We start from the raw sequence: 24438 nt of genomic DNA, 5'->3' as shown, positions 1-24438 counted from the left end.
GCAAAGTGCCTCATGCCTCCGCTGTACAAGCATGAGGGGTGAAGACCTCCGGAATGACAGAACAGGAGGTTTGGGAGAGCACCATCGCTACCCAGCTCATCATGGCACAGGTTTAAGTATGTCATGGGTCATATCATCATCTCAGTATACGGCGATTGATACTACATGTGTATCTTTTTGCAAATATTAATTAAGTATTTGCTATGTGGAGGATTCAGAGTACTGGACAAAAGCATGAATCTTTTTTCTTTTAATTAACTTTTACTGAAGCATAGTTGTCTTATAATTTTTTTTTAAACACTTTAAACTTTCTATGTTGTATTGAAGTATAGCCGATTAGCAATGTTGTAGTTTCAGGCGAAGAGTGAAGGGACTCAGCCATACATATACATGTATCCATTCTCCCCCAAATCCCACTCCCATGCAGGCTGCCACATAACACTGAACAGAGTTCCATGTGCTATACAGTAAGATTTTGTTGGTTATCCATTTCAAATGTAGCAGTGTATACATGATCTTCCCAAAGTCTCTAACTATCCCTTCCCCTTCGGAAACCATAAGTTCGTTTTCTAAGTCTGTGAGTCTCTTTCTGTTTTGTAAATAAGCTTATTTGTATCATTTCTTTTTATATCCCACATATAAGAGATACCATATGATATGTCTTTTTCTCTGATTTGCTTCACTCAGTATGACACTCTCTAGGTCCATCCATGTTGCTGCAAATGGCATTATTTCCTTCTTTTCAATGGCAGAGTAATATGCCATTATAAAGAGGTACCGCATCTTCTTTATCCATCCCCCTGTCAGTGGACATTTAGGTAAACAGTAAACAGTATGTTTACTGGTAAACAGTGCTGCAATGAACACTGAGGTGCACATATCCTTTCGGATCATGTTTTTCTCCGGGTATAAAAGCACAAATCTAATATCAAGTTTCCTATACAGTTTTGTGACTCAGAATAAATGAACATCTTTGTGCCGCAGTTTCCTTGTCTTTAAGGTAAGGATCCTACTCACCTACTCATCAACAGTACCTATTTCAAAATGCATATATGCATATAGCAAATATCAACTATGACATGCTAAGGCTATTCTTCTTGTCCAAAAAGTGTGATAAATTCTCAGGCTACAAGGTGAGTAGGCCAGAGCACCCTGCTCTTAGTCAGGTGGGAAGAGAGGCAGGGACACAGGCAAAGGCCCTGGGACCAGCTGCTCTAAGAGATGCTGGCGCAGTTTCTATGACAACACAGGGAGGACCCTTGCCGAAAGCCCAGGGTAGGAGGAAGAGGGGCTGCCAAGGCAGTGAGCCTACGTGGTGGGGTCACTGTGCCTCTTAATCCCCTGGAGACACAGGGACTAGGTATGTCAGGGCCATCTGAAAAAGTCATCTCTTGGGAGATGCCAAGGGTGAGTCCTATAAGTGAAACCATCTCATAGGAAGGTCCCTGCAGTTTACTAGTGAAGCCCCTCGGGATGGATCTTGAGAAAGACCAGCCTCACATTAAACTTCTGGTCAAGCTCCAAGGTATATACTGAGAATTCTTAGAACAGGCAAGTTGACACAAGGGAACTCATGCCCAGAATGGTCTGTTTATTCAGTGGATATGAATTACCCTCGACTGTGTGGAGTGGGGCGTTGTTTAGCCTGATGGCTCCGGTCCCATTTACACAGAGGATGTCTGCTCGCACACTGTTGACTCTGGAAACCACAGCGATGGCATGGGCTTTGTAGCTGGCTGACCTGGTACGATTCTGGCACCTTCACAGGCTGGCTCACTTTGAACACGTGACTTCCCCTGTGCAGACTCCATCTCCTCCGATGCAACTAAGAAGTGATTTTGCAGGAATGTTGTGAGAATTAAAATGACGACCTAGGTGGTACTAGTGGTAAAGAATCCAGCTGCCCATGCAGGAGACATAAGAGCCATGGGTTCGCTCCCTGGGTCGGGAAGATCCCTGGAGAAGGGACTGGCAACCCACTCCAGTATTCTTACCTGGAGCATCCCATGGACAGAGGAGCCTGGCAGGCTACAGTCCATAGGGTCGCACAGAGTCGGCCATGACTGAAGTGACTTAGCACATAAAATACCTACCGTGGGGCTTGGCATTTAACAGACACTTAATAAAGAACAAGAGCTGAGACGCATGACACTGTGCTTCTCCTGCCCCAGGAACTGTGCCTTCAGCTTTACCACACAACCTCATTTCATGAATCCTCACATCAACTCCATTTGCCAACTGGAAAATCTGAAGCAACATGAGCTATGGCACTTGTGACAGGTCTAATGGTAGCTTCTTTTGCGTCTCTACCCATAGGGTCATCTCTTGGCTTGAAAAAGAGCAGAAGTCGATGGAAATGAGAACTGGGTCTAGAATTCAAAGAAGCTCCCCTCCCGTCTTACCCGTCACCTTTGCCAGTTCTGGGCAAAGTCTGCAGTGAACTGACTGTTGCAAGTGTTCCTGCAATTACTATTTGAGCACCAAGCTTAACTGCTGGCTGAAGCACAGGGTGATGCATCCTAGTAACCTCTGTGGAGAAACACTGAGGGTGGAGCCTGGGCTGCGGGGTCTGGCAGTGGAGGTGTCAGGGCACCGTGCCCTGCACTGCTGGGTTTTTGTTGTTGTTATTTTTAACTGGAGGACAATTGCTTTACAATGTTGTGCTGGTTTCTGCCATACTATGATGCGAATCAGTCATATGTATACATATATGTCCCCTCCCTCTTGAACCTCCCTGTCACCTCACCCACCCCTCCAGGTTGTCACAGAGCACAGCTGTGGGAATGTAAATTGATACAGTCACTATGGAGAACAGTATGGAGATTCCTTAAAAAATTAGGGGAAAAAACTACCATATGACCCAGCAATCCCACTACTGAGCATATACCCTGAGAAAACCATAATTGAAAAAGACACAGGTACCACAGTGTTCATTGCAGCACTGTTTACAATAGCTAGGACATGGAAGCAACCTACATGTCCACCAATGGATGAATGGATAAAGAGGTTGTGGTACATATATACAATGGAATATTACTCAGCCTTTAAAAGGATTGAATTTGAGTCCATTCTAGTGGGGTGGATGAATCTAAAGCCTGTTATATAAAGTGAAGTAAGTCAGAAAGAGAAAAACAAATATCATATATTAATGCATATATAAGGAATCTAGAAAAATGGTATTGATGAACCTATTTACAAAGCAGGAATAGAAACACAGACATAGAGAATAGACTGGATCCAGCAGGGGAAGGAGAAGTGAAGAAGTGAAGTCACTCAGTCGTGTCCGACTCTTTGCAACCCCATGGACTGTAGCCTACCAGTATCCTCAGTCCATGGGATTTTCCAGGCAAGAGTACTGGAGTGGGTTGCCATTTCCTTCTCCAGGGGATCTTCCCAACCTAGGGATCGAACCTGGGTCTCCCGCCTTTTAGGCAGACGCTTTTTCTCCACAGCCTCTCCAGCATTTATTGCTTGTAGATTTTTTGGATGATGGCCATTCTGATTGGTGTGAGCAAATACCTCACTGTAGCTTTGATTTGCATTTCTCTACTAAATGTGCTGCTGGTTTTTAATGCAGAGCTCCAACTTATGGCTGGAGCTGATGAGGGGAGCAAAGCTACAAACTGGCCCTTCTCAAGCAGGAATTAATTTTCTAGGCCTTTCTTTTTTTAAATTTATTTACTTTTAATTGAAGGATAATTGCTTTACAATATTGTGTTGGTTTCTGCATAACATGAATCAGCCATAGGTACACATATATTCCCTCACTTTTAAACCTCCCTCCTATCTCCCACCCCTTCCCACCTCTCTAGGTTGTTATAGGCCATTCTTGATATAAAGGTTTTTTGATAAGTTTCCCCCTAAGCCCAATATAGCTGGAAGGACAGAGGAGTCTGGCTACCACCAGCGTGACCAAGGGGTGACTAATTCACTAGAATGCTTGGAAGGCAAAAGAGAGGTCCCTTTCCAAATATCACAGAATGTAATTTATATGTGGAATCTAAAGAAAAAAAATACAAAAGAACTTATTTATAAAACAGAAATAGAGTCATAGACATAGAAAACAAACTTATGGTTACCAAAGGGGATGGTGCTTGTGTGTGGGGGGGAGATATTAATAAATTAGGAGTTTAGGATTAATACATACACACTACTGTATATAAAATAGATAACCAACAAGGATGGACTGTACTGCACAGGAATATACTCAGTATCTTACAATAACCTATAATGAAAAAGAATCTGAAAAGGATGATGATACAAATATAGCATATATATACATATATACACATATATATTTATATATGTATATACATAAAGTTGAATCATTTTGCTGTACACCTGAAACTAATAAGAAGTTGTAAATTAACTCTATACTTATCTATATAAAGAGGCAAGTACATCTTTACCTGGAGTAGACGGCTGTCACAGTGGCTGCTCAGAGAACTCTGCACTTGGAAAAATGTCTACTATGGTCCCCGTTTTGCAGGGCTAAATTCCAAGCAGCCGCGTCTGCATTACAAAGCCCTTCGCATCCCCAATCCCACTCTCCATGCGACAGGAGCAAACCTGAAGGGCCCTGTGACCCAAGCCAGGCCAAGTGAAACGTCTGGAATTGCATGAGGGGGCGCCTGGGCGAGGGGGATGCTGACACAGACCGGCAGCCCAGCTCTGAGGCCAGGGACCACATCCCACATGCGCGCCGGACAGAGAGTGTACATGCAGAGGGTGAAGAATCAAGCAGATGGACATGGAGAGGCCATGGTAGGAAGGGGAGAGGGAAAGGGAAGTCCCCCCAAACCATCTCCCCTTGGATTCTCACAGACAGGCTGGCCTGGGCCCCTGGCCTGTGCGAAGCGTGTCTACACATCTCGCCTAGGGCCTCCTTCACATACAAGGATACTACAAAAACAAAAACAAAAAAAACCCAAACCCAACAATAATAGTTCTCTTATCCAGGGCTAAGCTAGCCCAGTCAAATTTTTCTTTTTGTAACCAAAAGGTCACTAACATATTCACTGTTCTTTCTTTACACCTCTATGCTCTCTTCCACCAAAAAAGGACTTGGACCGCAAGGAGCTCCAACCAGTCCATCCTAAAGGAAATCAGTCCTGAATATTCACTGAAAAGACTGATGCTGAAGCTGAAACTCCAATACCATGGCCACCTGATGCAAAGAACTGACTCACTGGAAAAGACCCTGATGCTGGGAAAGATTGAAGGCAAGAGGAGAAGGGGACAACAGAGAATGAGATGGTTGGATGGCATCACTGACTCAATGGACATGAGTTTGAGTGAACTCCCGGAGTTGGTGATGAACAGGGAGGCCTGGCGTGCTGTGGTTCATGGGGTCGCAAAGAGTCAGACACGACTGGGCAACTGAACTGAACTGATTCCCTCCACCAAGAAAGGACCTCAGGACAGGCTGCCCAGGACTCATGGCACCAATTCTGATAACTGGACACTGCTCCACCATGCTGATAAAATGGACTCCTTCTTCTGGAAAGACATCTGAATAATTATTTGCCTTGTTATCCCTTCTTAAAATGTCCCCTCCTGTTTCTTCTTCCTCAGGATTCTCTGGCCACATCCTGGCACCGTATCTTGTAATTCTGAGCAGACGTGGCAGAGAAGCCTATTCCAAGGTTCGGCTATGATTCATGGAATAACTGTAGAGTCAGATCCATTTGCAAGTCCTCTCTGCTGGGGTTATGAGAGTGGAAAGACAAGAGGAAGGTACTCCAAGTACTTCACTATAAGCCAAGCTATTTAGGTTCATTCTGCCTCAAAGATATTCTCTTAATGCCCTCGGAAGCTCCTTCTTCCATCTGCCCTCACTCCCTCACTCCAGTTTGAAAGCCACACTGACACATCCAAACTATATAATCCAAACAGAGCACTGTTTACAGCATGTAAGAGTAATCTGTTCACATGAGGTTTATCTGATGCAAAACAACCTGAGAGATGATCTACCTTTAAAAGCCACACTCATTCATTCAGAAATGCAAAAGTGACAGAATACAAAGCTGACCCCATATCTTCCTGGTTTGGCTTTTTGCTGTCTTTGTAAAATGGGCTGATAAAAGTTTCTCAGGTAAGGAAGCTCATTATTTCAGACCAGGCTGTTGGGCTCCCTGCCATCCTCGTACGCGCATGCGTGCTGTCACGGTTCCCGGAAACAGGGAGACAGGGGCTGTGAGTGGGCGGCTAAATAGGTCTGTGAACAAACACAGAACACTCTACCCAGGGTTTGCTTTAAATGGCTGAGAGTGAACTGTTTCAAAACGAATTTTGTAATAAGAAAGATTAAGAACCAAACTCTGTTCTGCAGAGTCCTGGGAGGAGGAGGGGGAGGGGAGAAAAGGGATGCTGGGCCAGGTTAGGAAGGAAGGGGCTCCTGACAAATGCGCCCCTGTCCTAACCAGAAACCTGTTTTGGCTTCGTGCGTTTTATCTGAGCTTCCAGATAAGCGTTCTTTTCTTCTTTCTTGATTTTGGCCACACCACTTAGCATGGGGGATCTTAGATCCTCGACCAGGGATCAAATTTGCACCCCCCTGCATTGGGAGCATGGAGTCTTAGCCAGTGGACCACCAGAGAAGTCCCCGGATAAACTCTCTTTAAATAAGACCTCTGAGGTTGAAAGCCAATAGTTCAGACATTACAAGGGAAACACAGATTTGTGGAAATGGCTGCTGTTAAAATGTAGGGAAGACACTTGGAGAAATGAACCAATCAATATGGGAGGGAAAGCCTTATGTGTGAAGGATTCATTCAGTCTTCATTGCCCAAAGTTAAAAAGAAAATAGAAATTTTCCCTTTTACAAATGGAGAAAGAAATGGCAACCCACTCCAGTATTCTTGCCTGGGAAATCCCATGGGCAGAGGCGCCTGGTGGACTACAGCCCATGGGGTCACAAAGAGGTGGACACAACTTAGCGACTAAACAGCAGCAACATGGCAGCTAAATTACTCTAACATACAAATCTGTTTTCCAGGCCCACACTGAAAGCTACACAGATTCTTGCAATCAAGGAGACCTCTCCTGCACGGGAGAACCTGCACTCATACCCTTTGAGGGGGAAAGTAGTTCTTTCACGAGTCTTGACAGTTTTCTACTTGTACTCCAGGGACAGTGGCCAACGTCCGAGTTAATCCTTCCACCTCCTGGACTTACTTTATACTGCATCTAAATCCTTCTATCTTTGTGGGATTTTAGGGATCTAAGATAGTAGAAATGTTTCCTATGGGCAGAAATATAAAAAGTTTAGGCAACACCTCACCGAATGAGTGTTCTATTAATTCACGATCAAATTCTACCTCAATCTTTAAAAATTCAAAAATAATCCTTTTCAGATGCTTTTCCCTGGAAAGTAACAAACTTAAACCACAAAATCTATTGATCTAATTGAGGAAAACAACACATTTGGTCTTACCATACTCTATTTATCTGTTGCTCTTTAGTATCCAGAAAGTGAGTTTAATACCGCAAAGTGCTTTTTATAGCACCCAATGTAAAATATTTCAGGTATGGATTTGGTAAAATATCTGAATAGCAGTAAAAGCTCTGTCAATATAACTTTTTCTAATCTAATCATTTTCAGTACTGCATTTTAATTTTAGAAACTATACTTATACCTTCAAGTATAATTCATAGGTATTTTTTAACCTGCCTAAATATATACACAACCTGCAAACTTACTCAGCGAAACCTTCTATATTCATACATCCATTCACCCGGCTCAGCCTCCTCATGTGCTGTTTGACCTTCCATTTTATATTTTTAACGTGAAGTAAAAACGTACTGCTACTTCTGTGTCACTGCAGACAGCATAATAAATTATGCAATGCATTAAAAATGTCAGGACGCATAGGGCATTTGATTTTGACTATACACCCATGCATGAATCGATTGTCAACGAAACCTGATGGTTTACGCTTTCTATAATCTCCACAGAAGTCCTTTTTTGCCTTCTCTCTTCTTCATACAAAATGATAAACAACAGACACGTCTGTTTCCAAGTATGACAAAGTCAGAACCTACCCGACAATTTTGCTGCCCCTGCAGAAAACAACCACAGAGCCTGGACATAATGCAGAGACCAACGACCTGAAGGGAGTAAGATGTGAGGCAGGGGGACAGATGGTGAGGGGAGGCCTTTCACTGCAGAGGTCAGAGCTGCTCGCGCTCGACCTGCACGGGGGCTGGACTGTGACAGCTGTCACGGCTCATCGCACTGTACACTTAAAATGTGTAAACTTTACTGTATGAACATATAGGTACGTGTTATAAACCTATATTTGGTTTAATTAAGGGCTTCCCTGGTGACTCAAATGGCAAAGAACCTGCCTGCAATGTTGGGCAGGTTTGATCTCTGGGTTGGGAAGATCCCCTGGAGGAGGGCATGGCAACTCACTCCAGTATTCTTTCCTGGAGAATCCCATGGACAGAGGAGCCTGGCAGGTGACAGCCACGGGGTTGCAAAGAGTTGGACACAACTGAGAGACTAACACTTCACTTTCACTTCAAGGCGTTATTATAATATGTATAATAAAACTATGCTTTCTAAACGGGACCTCTGAATGGCAGATACGGCTTAACACCAAAACCTGGGTGAAAAAAGTAGATGCTGGGGAAACTGTTATATGTGGGAACGGAAGTGGTTTAATCTACTGATCAGGGAGAAAGAAATGAGTCACCTGCAATTACAGATTCTCCCTTCCTTTAGCTTCTGCGAGCTCTTCCATTGTCAATTTCATAACTTGCTTTGAGCAGATCCTTTTCTTCTTCTTTCTACCAAACCACAGTCTTTGTCGGCAAGAAGCAAATTAGAAGCAGATGCAAGCTTATTTTTAATGGTCCAAGACCAAATTTTCTGAACTTAAAAGAAACACTTTGTCCCCTCAAAGTTCTTGGATTCCATTAAGATACAACCGCATATTCTCCTTCCAATTCATGAACCAAAAATAATTTCAAAAACTAATTGTAAGAAACCACACCCCAGGGTTACTTATTATAATTTGTTTATTTTTTATTCTTATCATCCAGAGAACAAAGAGTTTAATTTCATAGATGTTTTGAGAAAACTTTTACGATTCTAGGCTGGTCTCAACAATTTTCTTGTTTTAGTATCTGAGGAGATATACTGAATTATCCAGCAAGGCTTTTTATTATAATTGGCTCAGGTTCAAAGACAGATGTAAAAGGTTAAGAAACATAAAATGTTCATTCCAGTAGCTAGAACTCATTTGAGATGACTTGAATACACTATCATTAAGTTACAGTACTGGGCTAAATAATTTGCAGTAAAAATTCTAGTACATGAATTATTTATGTTTGCTTACTAAGCTGGATTCTTCTCTAGGTAAAAAATGTGAAATCTCTTATTACTCCCAGAGCCAACAGAGATGACCTTTGGAGGCTGGAAAGGAAAAAAAAAAAAAAAAATAAGAAAAAGGAGGTCCCTATTCTTATCATGGTCTTGCATCAAGTACTGAGGGGGCCTTGGACAAATCGTTTAATCATCTTTGGTCACAGTTTCTTCTTTAATGAAGCATGGAGGCCACGCTAAGTGAGCTTTAAAATCATTGGGAATTCAACTCTGCTACCTGTCTCCAATGCCTGGTACACAGGAAGCAGCTCTCGAGAATTAGGATGCCCTGGATTCAATGCCTGTCTGCTCCACTTACCTGCCTGTATGACCATGGACAAGTTCCTTAACCTTCCTGTGCCCTAGTTCGCTCACCCGTTAAAGACCTGTAATACCCACTTCACAGGGCTGCTTGCAGGATGAACCGGGACTGTGCACTGTCAGAGGTCAGCACGGCGCTTGGTGGACAGGAAGAGCTCAATCCGTGGTGGCCACCTCACCGTTTTTGCATGATCTGAACCAGGACCTGAAGGCTAGATTATGAGGGAGCACACTTGCAACTCCACGTAAAGGTAAACTTTGAACCATCAGATCAACAGCCTCTGAAATCACTGTCACTCATAATGGCCATCAGATGGCTTTTAATGAGCTCCAGTTCAGAGGATACATGCACCGCTGGTAACCAGACTTACAGCCACTCAGATACTCCTCAACTCAAGAACTGTAGACCTCACCTCACAGCAGGATGCTTATGGGAAGATTAATGGCCCTGCTGGGAGAGGGACCCCTAAGACCTCGGCACCCAGGAGGCTACCACCGGTGGCTAACCACAGGACTACCCTGCCCAGCCCTGTTTCCACCATTAGCTAATTACGGATTCCCACTGGGCTAACAAAGGCTTGTAACTGCATTCATACGTGTCTCAGTTAATCTCATGTGAAATAACCATGCTCACCTAATTAGGAATGAAGTAAAAGATGACTAAAAGCCTACCAGGAAAAGAAAATAACAATTAAATCCTGATTTATAAATTGGGACAATTACCAAAATAAGATCTAATAAATATTTTCTGAAGTTATTTTCCATCCTCCTTCTTTGTTGGGGCTTCTCCTTTCCCTTCCTCCTCCATATGCATGCATGCTAAGTCACTTCTCCATAACCAGCGCCTAAAACAGAAGTCCACACATGATGGCCTGCAGGCTGAACCCAGCGTACAGCCACACCATCTGTCCATGGCTCATCTATAGTGACTTTCAGACCATAGGGACGGAGTTGAGTAGCTGCGGCCCCCAAGCCTAGACTTATTTACATGCTGTCCCTTTATGGAAAGAGTTTCCTGATCCATGGTCTAGAACACAGCTCATTCATAGTAGGTAGCTAATAACTGTTTTGGACAAAATGATAATGGTCATCATTTCATTCAACATCCAACAAGTGCTTAATGCTTCCAAGCACCAGGGCCTGTGCCAGCTTCTGGAAACACAGTAACCTGAGACTAGAATGGTGAGAATGACAGGGTCCATGCCCTCATGGTGTGGACAGCTTAGAAAGGGAAGGGAGAAAATGGTCATCCAAATGGTTCCTTATTTACAGTATGATGAGTGTTTACAAAGGGAACAGGGGACTGGAGGGAGATATAAAAGACTGGATCTTATCTCAGGCAGCCTTCTCTGAGTAACTGCCATTTAATTTGAGCTGAGACCTGAACGTGGATTTCCTGGCTCTGAATTGTTAGTGAAAGCGAAGGGTCCCTGATGCCACATGAAATGCAAATGGGTTTCAGTCTGTGCTTTTTCCATCCATCCATCTAGCTATGAGTGCAAGGAACACAGATCATAATGAAGTTGAAGACACTTGATTTTTCAACCCTCAAACAGGAATAGTAAGCAAATAATTTAAAAACCAATGACGTGAAAATCATAAGCCACGTTCGCTTGTTAGAGACTGGACATCAACATGTGACCAAGATACAGGTCTGTCATCAGCTCTGGCTCTTCAGGCAGAGAAAATCAGCCTAAATTGAATAACATTAATTTTCACACTTGGGGAGAAGATGTGATGGAATGTAATCAGACACCCTGCAGGCTGGATGCACTGCTGGTTGTCAGGAAGGTTTGAAGTTTCTCAGTGCTGCCTGTCAAGGCTGATCAAGTGGCGTAAGCAGTCACACACTCTGCTTTCAAAACCTAGCAAGGCTCGGCAGGCCACACAGGCATTCCTTGGGAACATGGCCCATTTCCCTACCCTGAAAACTGGCAGGTTCTTCCAGAGAAGGTGGAGGAAGGAGGCAAAGGAACGGGAAGAAGCGATGCAGAATAAATGTATAGCCTTACAAATCCATAAATGCAAGTCTGCAGAATAAATGCATAAAGTCTTCTTTGCATTTCCTATCACTGATGAGCCCACAGAGCTCTGCTGGCTGAATTGGGAAGATTTTGTCCTCTATTTCTTTCGATGAAACGTAGGTACGGGGAGATTAAGCATCTAACTTCAGGTCACTGAGCATGTGAGTGAGAACCCAAGAACTGGAAGATGTGGTGACTGATCCAAAATTAGGTTGCTTAAGCTTGTGCCTGTAAAACCTTTGCTTTTTAAAACTGAATTTTTAGTCCTAGTAAAGCAAGGAGATCAAACCAGTCAATCCTAAAGGAAATCAACCCTGAATATTCACTGGAAGGACTGATGCTGAAGCTCTGATACTTTGGCCACCTGATGCAAAGAGCTGATTCACTGGAAAAGACTCTGATGCGGGGAAAGATTGAGGGCAGAAGGAGAAGGGGATGACAGAGGATGAGATGGTTAGATAGCATCACTGACACAATAGACATGAATCTGAGCAAACTCTGGGAGATAGCGAAGGACAGGGAAGCCTGGTATGCTACAGTCCATGGGATCGCAAAGAGTAGGACATGACTGAGCGACTGAACAACAACTAAATGCAGAGGCCATCTAAAGGTTAATTTAGGGCAAGAAAATTTTCTCAGTTTAAGAAATGTACCTTAGCAGGCTTTCGTGGACATTCCCTTCCTCTGCCCAGGATCTGATGTTTGGTGTCTGGCATGGTCTATAGACTGGTCTGTGCACGAATATGGCAAGCTGCCCCCAAAACTTTTATATACCATAGTCAGCTTTCAACTTCAACATGACCACAGCAGAGTAAAAGAGGAGTCAGGGAACCAACTACATTTTAGTACATAGTAGTCATTTTCATGAAAAATACTACTGTTCCTGGAAGTAGAGGAAGATTCCCTTTACCTGGATATCTTCCTACTTGAAAAAGCAAGAAAGGAGGGGAAGGGGAAGGTGAAAGGCAAAAAAAAAAAAAAAAAAAAACCCACAAGCATTTTTAAGTTGCTTCTATTCTATTGTCATTAATAATTTCACCTAATATCTTGAAATAACTGAGCAGAACCAGAGGTAGCTCCTAGCATGGGTGGGAGATTTTGAGCTAAAAAGAACATTTTGATACTGATGTGCCGTGATGAAAATTTCAAGCCTGTTCTTACAAGGATTTCCCACTTTTACTCATTTCCTCAATAAACATTTATTGAGCGCCAGGTACATAAAGATCCAAGGGGTTTTAATGAAGGCTGGGGCTGGATGTTGACAAAGAATGCCTGTAATTCTCCCATCTAGTGGAGGAGATTCACACTAAGAAACGGTACCCACAGAGAACGTAGGCAAAATAAGTGCTGCAGTACGGGCTTCGCGCCCAGGTGGCAGCTGCAGGCACCATCGGGCCCACAGAGGAGGAGGGAACCCAGTGCATCCACGTGTGACAACATCGAGCCTCTCCTTCCTAATGAAGCCTGACAGAAACCCACAACAGGATGTAATGAAACACAAAGAGGATTCAGAATACGCTCCTTACGCTCTATGTGGGTCAACAGAATTAATATTTATGTCATTGTAATTTCTGCTTTGTGTTTCACATAAGCCCTTAGAGGAAATACAGAAAGAAGGATTTTCTTGTAGGAAATTATTTTTGCCTCTTTTATGTTCTAAGAGAGACAGAAAATCAAAGTATCTAAAGTAAGATGATGATTGTAAGATAAATTGAAAACGGCAAATTATTGTTATTTTTAAAACAGTGGTCCCACACTTTTTTTTGGGGGGGTTCATTTTTAAACCCATGGGGATTATAAAGGAAATCAAATCCTATGAATTACTCTTATTTATACCCATAACTTATTAATTTAAACAAATAAATGAATGTCCCCAAAATATTTTTTTTTCTTAGAGAGGGACATTTAACAGATAGAATTTAATATACATAGACTTCAGTTTAACCAAATATGCTGAACCCATGAGGCCTAAAGAATCCCAAGGAGTGAATGGGGAGAGAAGTTTCTGGCCATCCTGTAACACAGATGGGTTTTATCCTGGAATAATACAAGCTGCCAAAGCTCATCAGCTCCCCCTCCACTCAAGAATATAAGATCTTTGCCAGTCTAGTTTCCCCATATCTAATATTTTGTTTTTGACTTTCTGGCCTACTAGTATGGGCTTCCCCGATGGCTCAAGCAGTAAAGAATACATCTGCAATGTAAGAGACAAAGGAAATGCAGGTTCAATCCCTGGGTCAGGAAGATCCCCTGGAGGAGGAAATGGCAACCCACTCCAGACATACTAGTGATAGAAATTCTTCAGAGTTACTTATTTTCAGAAAGAAACAGATAAAACATTTCAGTTATTGACAAGACAGAGCTAAGAATGATGACAGACATTTGGTGGACAGTGGTCTATGTTTGCTCCGTGTGTGTGTGTGTGTGTGTGTGTGTGTGTATCTGTGTGTACGTGTGAGACAGATGAGTAAATGGGGAAACCAGGAATCTCAGTAAATTAAAAAAGCTAAAGTATCCAGTTTCACTCAACCAGATCAAAAAAAGAAATTGGCTAGATGCCCTGTTTTTAAGGAGTAATTTGGCTGCAAACATATTTGGAAAAACAAGTAAGTAAAACCAGAAAAGGCTTCCCAGGTGGCTCCATTGTAAAGAATCTGCCTGCCAATACAGGAGACTCAGGTTCGATCCCTGGGTTGGGAAGATCCGCTGAAGAAGGAAATGATCAACCACTCTAGGATTTTTGCCTGGGAAATTGCTACAGACCACGGGCTCGCAAGGAGTTGGACACGACTGAGCAACTGAGCACACACACAAAATCAGAAAACACACACACACATTTTTGAATCCTTCCAAAGAGAACAATGCAACATCATGAGGTGACAGAGGAAAAACACTCCCCTGAGTCTTAAAACTCCTAAGCACTTCATTCAGAGAGATTTTTTTGTTGTTGTTGTTTTTTTGTAAAAAATCTTTTTTTTAATTTTTAATTTTATTTTTAAACTTTACAATATTGTATTAGTTTTGCCAAATATCGAAATGAATCCGCCACAGGTATACCTGTGTTCCCCATCCTGAACCCTCCTCCCTCCTCCCTCCCCATACCCTCCCTCTGGGTCATCCCAGTGCACCAGCCCCAAGCATCCAGTATCGTGCATCAAACCTGGACTGGTGACTCGTTTCAAACATGATATTATACATGTTTCAATGCCATTCTCCCAAATCTCCCCACCCTTTCCCTCTCCCACAGAGTCCATAAGACTGATCTATACATCAGTGTCTCTTTTGCTGTCTCATACACAGGGTTATTGTTACCATCTTTCTAAATTCCATATATATGCGTTAGTATACTGTATAGGTGTTTTTCTTTCTGGCTTACTTCACTCTGTATAATAGGTTCCAGTTTCATCCACCTCATTAGAACTGATTCAAATGTATTCTTTTTAATGGCTGAGTAATACTCCATTGTGTATATGTACCAAGCTTTCTTATCCATTCATCTGCTGATGGACATCTAGGTTGCTTCCATGTCCTGGCTATTATAAACAGTGCTGCGATGAACATTGGGGTACACGTGTCTCTTTCCCTTCTGGTTTCCTCAGTGTGTATGCCCAGCAGTGGGATTGCTGGATCATAAGGCAGTTCTATTTCCAGTTTTTTAAGGAATCTCCACACTGTTCTCCATAGTGGCTATACTAGTTTGCATTCCCACCAACAGTGCAAGAGGGTTCCCTTTTCTCCACACCTTCTCCAGCATTTATTGCTTGTAGACTTTTGGATCGCAGCCATTCTGACTGGCATGAAATGGTACCTCATAGTGGTTTTGATTTGCATTTTCATTCAGAGAGATTTTTAATTCAGACAATCTCATGTCTAAGAGGAGCATAATTATCACTCTGTTGAATGCTTATTTCAACTTGTACAGCTATGTGTAATGACCCATGCAGACCACCCAGGCCTTTATCAGGCTCCAACGAAGAGCAGATTTCTGTCTTTAAAGGCAAACTACTCTGGGCAGCAGGGAAACTTGGAAATCAGGCCAGGAAGGACATCCCCTTCAACTAATTGAGACTTTACAGAAATCCTCCCATCCGCTCATATTGCAAGAATGCGTTGGGTGTTTTGGGACCTGGACTCCAAGCTTCCGCTGGAACATGGAGCAAAAACATCATACATGTTATTCTCTATTTTCCCCTTTCCCTCTAACTTTTCCATTGGCCAAGGTGGTTGTCAGGGCCTTCCCAACTTAGCCTTAGCTCCTGGTAGGTAGATCCAGAGACATCACTACTGTTTGCTATGCAGTCAGTCTTAGCTTGCTCTTAGCCAAGCATTAGAATCTCAAAGGCTCATCTGAAAAACATGGCTCCTCTTGAGTGTACACTCAGTGTTTATGATTATGATTCTTAGGCACTGAAAAGTATTCTTATAATAGACTTTCTAAAGACTATACAGATAATGGAACACATTAATAACTGAAGAGATAGTGATTTGTGCCTGCCATTCTGTGCCCACGTGCTAAAAGGAAAGCCTGACAGAGAGCACCGCCCATCACCAGCCTCCAGGGTACGTCTGCACCTTTGTCATTACAGCTGCTCACTTAGCTACGGGCCGCAGCAGGAGATGACTCAACACGCTCAAACCTTCACTTGTTACCGAATCCCCACGTCTCCTCCTCCTCCTCCTGCTTTTTATTGGTAAAGGATGACCATACACCCAGTGGCTCTAGTCACACATATTTCACTCTCTGTCATTATTCAATTGGTCACCAAGTCCTCTAATTTGTCAACTGTTGATTTGTCTCCTACCCTCCACTACTACTTCTTAGTTCAGGACCTCTACCTCTTTTGCCCAGATACTAAATTATCTGTTAACCAGTCTCCTTGCCTCCAGGTTAGTTCTTCATGAATTTCCCTTCTTTTGTGCCTCCTTGCTGCTGCTGCTGCTAAGTTACTTCAGTCGTGTCTGACTCTGTGTGACCCCATAGATGGCAGCCCACCAGGCTCCCCCGTCCCTGGGATTCTCCAGGCAAGAACACTGGAGTGGGTTGCCATTTCCCTCTCCAATGCAGAAAGTGAAAAGTGAAAGTGAAGTCGCTCAGTCGTGTCGGACCCTCAGTGACCCCATGGACTCCGCCCTTCCCGGCTCCTCCATTCATGGGATTTTCCAGGCAAGAGTACTGGAGTGGGGTGCCATTGCCTTTTCCTGTGCCTCCTTAACTCACCTGTGTTTTCTTCACGTATGTTTATGATTTCATTGTTTCTAAGGCTTATGTTTTAGAAGCTAGTTGTGCCTCCTTAACTAGCTTCTAAAACATAAGCCTTAGAAACAATGAAATCATAAACATACGTGAAGAAAACACAGGTGAATATGTTTATAATTTTAGAGTGGAAAAAGCATTTCTAAGCATGATCTAAAACCTAGAAGGCACAAATATAGTCACTTGGAAAATCTATAAGATAAAGGGCACTATATTCAAAGATACAAAAACAACTGGGGAAAAAATATCTGCTCTATATATGGCAGGAAACATGCTAATTTTCTTCATACAAAGAGTTCTTCCAACTCACTAAGAAAAAAAAACACTATTTGTAAATTTGAAATAACATCTCAAGTCCATCTCTTGGCCACTCCAGGAGAGGAAAAGCTAATGCAAATAATTATAAAGCTGGCAGGCAGGCACAAAGTGTCCTGCAAAGACTAGGTAATGAAACATTGGTTAGCTATCAATGTTAGCAACCCTGCTTCAAAGGCCCTGCCGAGATGCAATTACATCACACGTCAACACTGAGGCACCCTTCAGCAGTTGAAAAATGCCCCTGGACTCTCTTGTTTATACCTTTGGAACAGCAGAACATATTTGCATGGAACAACTCATTCCTTGTAAAGCTGGAAGGGCCCCTTTCCCTGCATTATTGATGCTTTAGCTTTCAGCCAGAAGGTTAAAGTTGTCGGGAACATTTCTGAACTCACACAACACCAAAATCTATTAGTCCATCAGCACAGCCTGAGCTGGGAGGCTACAGCAAATGCTCACCTGATGAAACGCATTGACTTTTCCATTTTGATCTGAACTACGTGACAAAATAATATCTCCTGACAAGAAGGCAGAGTATCAGCAGAGGGACATTGCTGACATAACGGCCACAAGGATACTTACTCTACCTAGTAATATGATCATCCAAAATTAAGGTGTCAAACCCAGAGGAATAGGGCGAGGAGGCAGGTGGGTGGGAGGTTCAGGATGGGGAGGACACATGTATACCTGAGCCGATTTATGCTGATGTATGGCAAAAACCATCCCAATACTGTAAAGAAATTACCCTCCAATTAAAATGTAAATTAATTTTTAAAAATTAAGGTGTCAAAATCTGAAGTGCTAATAGTACAGATGACTCATTTGTTAAATGAATGTTCAGATGAAATGGTAAATCCACTGCATCTATGAGTAGAAATAACTTCTGTTAGGAAAGTGAATAACTCAAGATGCTTATATATATAGCTTTGTATACAAGTCTGGAGCACAGGCCAATTCACCTAATGCAAAGGAATCTGACGCAAAAGTTCAAGACTGTATGAGTGTCTATTTGCCAAACAGAGTTTTAAAAATGAAGCTGAGACTCAAGCTGGAGTCTGATCATGAGGGAAAAACTGGAGCGCAATCGTGAGTAAATCTGGGAAAAACAAAGAAACATTAACCCCAATGGACAGTATTGGGAATTAGAAAATGTAACCAAGAATTTTTCAGCTTTGAAAATGTAGACCTGTACTGAGGGATCCAAGCACCAGAATATACTATCACTATACAGTGGATGGCCAGTGTTTGAACAACATTTTTTGCTGTTAGAACTGTCTTTAGCTGTGGGCACTTAACTCACAATGCTGCTGAGAATTATGACAGAGAAATGAATTCAATTTTCTGTACAGTTTCCCAAAAAAGACAGCTGGATGTTTTATGTTTCTGATTTAGACAATGAATTTGCAGAAATTCAAACCCTAATTGATGGTTTTTCAAAATCCATTTGCTTCTATTATTTGCATCTGGTGAAATTAATAGAGTATTTCCCAATAAATCTAGAGGCAGAGGAAGCCATTTTATTTCTGGTTGAAACGGGCTCGCTGGGTTCAGCATTGAGCATCACCAATGAAGACCCATGCTGGGAACATCTCCATTGCTTCATGCTGCCAGGGGCGGCCAGTTCAGAAATGCTCAACCTACGTGCACACAAAACACAACAAAAGAGCGAATCCTACCACAGACCTCCTTCCTTTTCCATGGAGATAAAGAACTATGCCTTACTTCAGGTGGTGAGTGCCAGGGAATACTGCAAGAGTGTTATTCCTCGGAGGGTATTGTAGAGAAACAGAAACTGAAGGTCAGGAGGTCAGAATAAACACTACTGAAATATTACAACCTCGGTTTTGTCTTGGGCAGACCCAAGAGGGCCTCATCTTAGGCCCAAGAGCTTATATGCCGAGTTAACAAATGAAAAGCAAGCAGCACAAATCTTAATTAAAATGAACAGGCTTCTCCCCTTAGGCCCTGAGCTTTTAAAACCACACAGTTGGGAAAGATAAGCAAGGAGACTCACTCTGGGAAGCGTAAAGCCCCTCGGCCGCCCTGTCTTCATGTCCGTCATACTCCCTGCTGGACAGCTGTCTGTTGGCTGTCTCCAGTCGATCTGGACATAAAGAGGAGATGGTTACAAAGACATGCATGCGAATCTAAGTCACCCTGCAACTGACAAATGACCCGGGTGCTGAGAGCTGGTAGGGAGAGCTGCCCAGGAAGGAGCCCCAAACTGAACAACTCTTGGGGAGGAACAAGATGTTCCAAAACATTGAAAGGAAAGTCTTCAGTGGCCACGCTGTGTCTTTATGCTATCCACTGCCAAGGGGTGCACCAGCAACAGGCAGTGAAAAGCAGGTACCTGCAAGCCCAGCAAAGTCCTCGCAAACGGCTCGAGTCCCCCTGGCCTCAAACCCAGCCCTCATCTAAACTTAACTATCAGTTCTCTGTAGCTAGGGAACAAAAAATTAAAAATAACAAATAAATACCAGGAAACAAGTCAAGATGACCTAATGGATAAAGACTCTACTCAGTGAGTTCTAGGTTTGCTCATGCCATTTCATCAGTCTTCATTTATTCAATTAAATAATTCAACCTAACAAGGTTTTATTGAGCATACAGCATACCCAAAACTGAAGGGTTTACAGTAATTAAAAAAAATGTAGGTTCCAGCTACAGACTCCAAGTACACTGAGTCTTTTGACATGAGAGAACTGAAAAAAATGGCTTGGCTGACTAAAAATGAAGTGCAAGTAGATGGGTCAAATCAGTCTGCATGTGGGAGGTTGTCAAGATCCTACAACATGGGACCCGGGCTTTCAGGAAATTGATATATGTTTACTCTTCTCATAACCATGGGTTTGTTTTTTCTCCAAGAGGGACATGTGTCTAGCTCTGTCTTCTACACTATATATTGAGCAAGTGTTAAGTGCTGGCTTTCCAAGAATGCAATCAAATGCTTCAGCTTGATATGGTAAGGGTTGTTCATGCAACACTGGTCTTTTTAGACATTCCCATTCACAACAAGAATCATGCTAAGTACTTTTGAAGCAAGAAGGAGCTGCACACGTATTCCCTCCCTTTCAAGGACTCATGCATAGAGACTGTCACTTCTTAGGCTCAATGCTGCACTGGACAACCTATAAGGTGAAAAGAACACGTCTGCTCTTTGGTGCCCCTTCCCCAGGAGGTTGGGATTTACAAGGTTATCTAACATAACTTGGACCTGGAGTTAGACTGTCAGCTACATGGGGCGAGGGTGTTTAGGGCAGGGAAAATGTGGGTGATGTACCTCGGAGGTCTCTGTTGAAGTCATGGAGCCTTCGAATCTCGCCTTCGAGTTTGTTCCTCATCGCTTTGTCCAGCGACTCTCGCTTGGTGGTAGACTTGACCAGGCTCTCGTAGGCTTCCGAGATTCTCTGAAGTTCTTTCTCAAACTGAAAGAAAGAAACAGCGTGGAAGTGGAACCTCTGACATTCTCACCCATGACTTGGTTATACCGATTCTTGGATGTTCCCAGTGTGAAGGCTGTATCTTCAACGCAGCCTTTCTGCACCTCAAGTTTGGCTAGCAAATCCTACAGTCGACTTCACCCCAATGTGTCCTCCAGGGCCACGTTAGGATCCTGTGAATGACAGTCACAAGTCTGGTGGGACCATCTGATGTCACCTGGTACATCAGGTGTCTCTCAGTACAATGTCCATCAGATGTCTATCAGGAAGGGGTGAATTTAAACATAACTCATACTCTTATATTTTGTATGGTAATTTATAACTATTATTTTTCTTAGTTAAGAAAAATATTAAAGTACAAGAAAACGAAAGGATCACAGCAGGAACCCAAACTGCCTGAGTCCAAGTACAGTGTTCTTCCTGAGACCCTCATCCTCAAAGGAATATAAAATCCACATGAAGGATGGCTTCATCGCTTAGTTTTGTTACCCCTTTGTCTATGAAATCATCTATATAAAGGACTAATGGATTTGTAACTAAGTGTAAACCAATCTGCTAGATTGTTTCTCTTTATGTGAGGGAACTGAAAAGACATGAATTCAAACCACTTTTTCTCTTTTGTATTTCACTGAATCCAGGGCTGTCACTGGTGAAGTCTTTAATCTATGGCATATATAAATCTATAATAAGTAGCTGAAACTGTTATAAGAGGAGTCTAACACAATAGCATGTTTTAAAGTAGATATTAATAAATCCCATTTTATTGTTGTGCAACATACATGTGGGAGAAAAAGTAAAGTGAAAGTTGCTCTTTCGTGTCCGACACTGTGGACACTCTACAGTCCATGGAATTTTCCAGGCCAGAATACTGGCCAAAATACTAGAGTGGGTAGCCTTTCCCTTCTCCAGGGGATCTTCCCAACCCAGGGATTGAACCCAGGTCTCCCACATTCTTTACCAGCTGAGCCACAAGGGAAGCCCAGAAAAAGTAAAGAGTGCCCGCAAACTTGGCTACTAAAAGTTGGAATCAGAGGCAAAGTGGCAGGGTTGAGAACACCAGCACCCCTCCCTGGGCACAAAGAGACCTGCCCTGCATTTTGGTCTCTTCACAGGAGAGCTGTGTACACCATAAGCCAGGTAACCTGATTGCCTGAACTCCAAACGCCCAGATCAGAAAGTCCCTGCTTAGACTCCTGTAACTATTGCTAAACCAATACCTACCCTAACAGACACCTATCACACACTCACTGTGTGTCTGGGTGCCAGGGGAACAGAAATAAGACAGTGTCTGCTCTTGTGGGTCTTGCAGCCTGGCTGGACTGTGTGTAGGCACACACGGCTCTCCAGTGCAGTCTGACAAAAGGTGTGGTGTTAATGCTATGGTAGCCTGCAGACAAAGTCCTTAATTTAGCAGGGTAAGAAGGGGTTTCTTTAAAACAAGATTTCAGAGAAAACGCCATTTAAAATGAGTCCTGAGGGATGAACAGGAACTTGCCAAGCAGAAAAGAAAAGGCTAAAGGGCTTTGGCATTCAAAGCAGAAGACAGGGAGGGCGTGAGCCAAGACAGAGCCATGAAAGAGTGTGCATGTGTCTGACAGGGCAGGTCATTTGAGGATGGCAGCAAGGGGCGAGGCAGGAGCAAGGCAGTGCAAAGGCAGGGCTTTAAAGAGAATGACGGGTGGGAGAGCTTGGGGAGGGCAGGGCAGCATAAATCTCACCTGAGGTTTTACAGAGTTCAGACTAAAGGACGGGGCTGCGAGACAGGAGGCAGGAGAAAGGAGTCCAGGTAAAAGCTACTGTAAACAGTTCAGTGACACGTGACAAAGAGTGAACCCAGACAACCAAAAAGACAGATCCCAAAGACACTGAAGAGTAGACTCAGTAAGCCTCCGTGACAGGTCTGGACGGGCAAGGGAGAAAGAAACCAAACACAGTCACAGCTTAGAAGACAGAGTAACAAGAGTCAGCCAAGATAAATGATGATAAGGCAAACACGTTTACCAAAGAAAGAAAACCAGTCTGGGTTTGGAGATACCAGGCCTGAAGTGCCTGCAGAACAACAGGGCAAAGATTACCAGCTAGCCGGGGAGAGACAGGTCTGAAAGTCGGGAGGGCAAAGTTGTGCCGCTATGTGCAGAGGACAGATGAGGCCATGAAACAGAGACCGCTTAGGGAGGCCACCAGATGCTCCTAGGGCCGAGGATGGAGTGCTGACACTTCAGGAGAAGGTGGGACAGAAGGACCCAGGAGAGAGACCGACACAGGGACGCCTCCGCAGCCAGGAAGCCAGAAACTAAAGGAGAGAGAGTGTGGTCACTGCCCCAGAGGTTGCAACGGAGCCAATACACATCAGAGAAGAGGTGGGTGGCGAGGCTGCAGGGCGTCGGGCCTCCTGCTCGGCGGCCTCCAGCTGGGGCGGGGCTGAACACCGAGGCTCCCTTCGGCATGGATGTTCCCAAAGGCCTCTAATACCAGAGTGGGTTCCTCCACAGTCCCCTTATTTCAACGAGGCCTTTCTATCTCTTCCAAAGATATCATGAATTATTGGTCATGTGGCAGGAGAAAGAACAGCCTGTCCTGAATCCTGCTCATAGTCCTACCGCAAAATTATGTTCCTTCCTTTTAATTTTGTTTTCAAAAGAGATGGCTCCAAAACATACCACCACTTCTATGCTAATTTCATCTGTAAAAGGTGGCCTTTGCTTGCAGACAGATGGGCAATGCTGCAGGGACAATCCCCAGTAAGACGGGGCACCAGTGAAGCCTTCTTCAACTAGGCCACCCATAGGAACTTGCCTCCACCTGATTTCATATACTTTCCTATGTTATATTCAGCTGACTGGAATTCGGCTGCATTCTGTGTCTCTGATTTGACTGTCAACTCCTTGAGAGCAGAAACAGCCCCATAGCCCTAGACTTGTGCCCTGCCTCATGACAAAAGTACCGACTGCATAATTAACCTTTAAATCTCTTACAGAACTACAACTGTATGTAGGAAGTTAGCAAGATGAGATTGTGATTCACCATCAGGGAGAATTTCCTAACAATCTCTTCCAGAAGTCTACCCAGTAGTGAGTGTCTCTGCTCTGGAGGCATTCAAGTAAAAAAATGAATGACCTCCTTTCAGAAACATGAGGTTTCTAAGGAGTGGGAAATTGGACTAGAATCACTTTAAGAATTTTAAGTCTAAAGCTCTGTGATTTCTGACTGCACACTCCTTCAGAAGGAGGACCACACCCTCTTCTTCAGAGCCTCGGGTCAGAATATCTTAAGGCCCTCTTAATGTCACTTCCTAGGTGGTGCTAGTGATAAAGAATCCATCTGCCAATACAGGAGACATAAAAGACACGGGTTCGATCCCTAGGTTGGAAAGATCCCCTGGAGAAGGGCATGGCAACCCACTCCAGTATCCTTGCTTAGAGAATCTGATGGACAGAGGAGCCTGGGAGGCTACAGTCCAGAAGGTCACCCAGAGTCGGACACAACAGAAATGACCTAGCACACACATGTGATGTGTGTCAGAGGTGAAAGGAGTTGGACAGGTTGGTCTTGATATACAGACCATCTGGGCCAGTCCCAAGTCTGAGCAGGAACATATGAAGAGCATTTGCCTCCACAGCTCCCAGCCTCCCTTCCAGCAAAGATGTCAGGAAGCTCTTAGGGCGGGCTGCAGGAGACCTGGGAATCTCCGAGAAGCAATCTCTGGCC

At 43.5% G+C, this 24438-nt stretch overlaps 1 protein-coding gene across 5 annotated transcripts in view; it reads right to left on the bottom strand.

The window, feature by feature from the left end:
• The window catches only part of AMOTL1 (angiomotin like 1), a 199079-nt gene that overhangs the window by 38217 nt on the left and 136424 nt on the right, over positions 1-24438 (bottom strand). For all 5 annotated transcript variants that reach the window (XM_045163007.1, XM_045163005.1, XM_045163006.1 and 2 more), the window contains 2 exons: positions 20571-20715; positions 19302-19391 (listed from right to left, as the gene is read on the bottom strand). In XM_045163007.1, coding sequence (XP_045018942.1) covers positions 19302-19391; positions 20571-20715 — 235 coding nt within the window. The remainder of the gene's footprint in view (positions 1-19301; positions 19392-20570; positions 20716-24438) is intronic.

The sequence above is a fragment of the Bubalus bubalis genome, chromosome 16, assembly GCF_019923935.1.
Source record: "Bubalus bubalis isolate 160015118507 breed Murrah chromosome 16, NDDB_SH_1, whole genome shotgun sequence".
NCBI lineage: Eukaryota > Metazoa > Chordata > Mammalia > Artiodactyla > Bovidae > Bubalus > Bubalus bubalis.
The sequence above is the reverse complement of the archived record's forward strand: the minus strand, read 5'-3'. Positions and strand labels throughout refer to the sequence as shown.